The sequence below is a fragment of the Apteryx rowi genome, unplaced genomic scaffold (genome assembly GCF_003343035.1).
Source record: "Apteryx rowi isolate R43461 unplaced genomic scaffold, aptRow1 scaffold_1249, whole genome shotgun sequence".
NCBI classification, from domain to species: domain Eukaryota; kingdom Metazoa; phylum Chordata; class Aves; order Apterygiformes; family Apterygidae; genus Apteryx; species Apteryx rowi.
In genome coordinates, this window is record NW_020447474.1 from 10,041 (window position 1) to 12,220 (window position 2,180).

Below are 2,180 nucleotides of genomic sequence, written 5' to 3' on the forward strand. Positions count from 1 at the left end.
CATTTGCTCCCCAACATTTGAGGTCCTTCTTGCACCACATCCAGCCCATTTGCTCCCCAACATCTGGGGTCCTTCTTGCACCACATCCAGCCCATCTGCCCCAACATTTGAGGTCCCTCTTGCACCAGCATCCAGCCCATTTGCTTCCCAGGGTTTGGGGTGACATTGCCCGCGGGGTCCCTCTTGAAGACCCACCAGGAGACGATGCCGTGGGACGGAGGTGACTCGCAGCCACGCTCTCTCTCTGTCCCCAGGCTTCATGCAAGAGGAGATGGCGCGGCGCGAGGAAGCCGAGTTGCGGAAGAGCCACCAGAAGTCGCGCAGCCTCGAGGGCTGGGGGCTGCTGCAGGCCCTGTGGTACCTGGCTTTCTACAAGCCGGTGATCACCGAAGTCCACCTGCGGAGGAAAAACATCGAGTTCATCTTCATCCGCTTCAGCGCCTGGCAGTACGCGGGCTGCGACAAGCTCTGGGCCGGGCTGGTGACCACCCTCTGCGGCAGCATCCGCCACCACTTCGGGGCTCTGCCGCTCAGCATCTACCACGTCATGGGCAGCCGGCCCCGCTTCGCCTCCGGCTTCAGCCAGCAGGAGTGGATCCTCAAGAAGAACACGTGCCTCAAGCTCTGGGGGCTGCTCTTCGTGCTGAGCGTGGGCATCAGCGTGCTCTTGGTGGCCCTGCTGGTGCCCAGCGTCAAGGACAACCACGCGCTGAAGGTGATCGGCAGCACCGTCGCCTCACTGTCGGGCTCTGGCTTGGTGCTGGGCGCCGTCTCCATCGTCAAGAACCTGCTCATCAGCGAGAAGAAGAAGATCGAGCGGCTGACCAACAGCGAGAAGTTCACCAGCCAGCTGGGCTTCATGAGCAAGGTGCGCAACGAGATCGAGGTGCTCATCGACTTCCTGGCCTTCATGGAGATCTTCGAGCGGCGGCGGCTCCGCGTCGTGCTGGAGATCACCAGCTTGGACATCTGCTACCCGGAGAAAGTGGCTGGGGTGCTCAACGCCATGAACACGTTGCTCTCGGACGCCAACAGCCCCTTCATCTTCATCCTGGTGGTGGACCCCAGCGTGATCGTGCCGTGCCTGGAGCAGACGAGCTGCATGAAGGGCCTGGCCGACAACGGCTACCTCTACCTCAACCGCACGGTGACGTTGCCCTTCTCCATCCCGGAGATGGGCTTGAGGTCCAAGCTGCAGTGCCTGGAGGACGCGGTGCAGACGCGCGAGGACCTCATGTACCGCATCATCACCAGGAACGTGGAGAGGAACCTGCGCCGGAGCCGGGCCAAGGGCCGGGGCGAGCCGGCGGCAGCGGCGGCGGCGGCGCCGCGGGAGCGCAGCCGCCACGAGTTGGACGCCGAGGCCGTGCGCTACATCCACGACGCCTTCCGCTGCCTGCACGACGACTCCGACCGCCTCTACCGCTACGTCCCCTCCAGCAGCGTCCAGGTGCGCCGCATCGTCAACACCATCCCCGTCACGCTGCGGCTGATGCTGCACCACGGCGGGCCGCGGCGGGACCTCTCGCCCCGCGCCGCCGCCGCCTGGGTGGTGTTGGCCAACCAGTGGCCGTGTCGCTTGAGCTGGGCCCTGCAGTGCCTGGAGGACGCCGGGCAGCGGAGCCGGTCGCCGGCAACCCTGGGTTCCCGTAGCTTGTGGAGCATCTTCCAGGAGCACCTGGAGGAGCTGTGCGGCGTCCGCGAGGCCCTGCGCAACGTGCTGTGCCTGGACGGGGACCCCGAGCTCTTCGAGGCCTTCCTGGCCCGCGACTTCCCGTTCAGCGCCGCCGAGGCCGGCCACCTCCTCAAGTTCACCGTCAACCTGGACCACTCCATCCGGTGCAAGATGGGGCTCCTCCGCGGGCTCCAGCGGCTCGCCCGGGCCAACGCCGCCACCGTCTCCAGGAGCGTGCAGTGTCCGCCGCCCCCGGAGTGACGCCGGGCCCCCCCCACCCCCCCCCCTCGCGCCAGAGAATGGAAAATTAAAAAATAAATTAAAAAAAACCCCAAAACCCGACAAAAAACGGGGAGAAATGCTCGAAACCGGGTGGCCCGAGCTGGTGCATCCCGGCGGCTCTGGCGCTCCTCCGTCCGGGGGGGCCATCGCCTCTCCGAGGTGGATGCGGCTTTTTGCAGGTTTCGCCCCCAAAACGGGGTTTTGACACCGCGGGACCCGGCTC

General features: G+C 65.6%; 1 protein-coding gene across 1 annotated transcript; it reads left to right on the plus strand.

Annotated features, from left to right (window-relative positions):
• Positions 1–47: 47 nt before the first annotated feature.
• NKPD1 (NTPase KAP family P-loop domain containing 1) lies at positions 48–1,936 on the plus strand. The gene has a single exon (XM_026055679.1). The coding sequence runs from the start codon at positions 260–262 to the stop codon at positions 1,934–1,936; it is 1,677 nt and encodes a 558-aa protein (XP_025911464.1). The 5' UTR covers positions 48–259.
• The last annotated feature ends 244 nt before the right edge of the window (positions 1,937–2,180 follow it).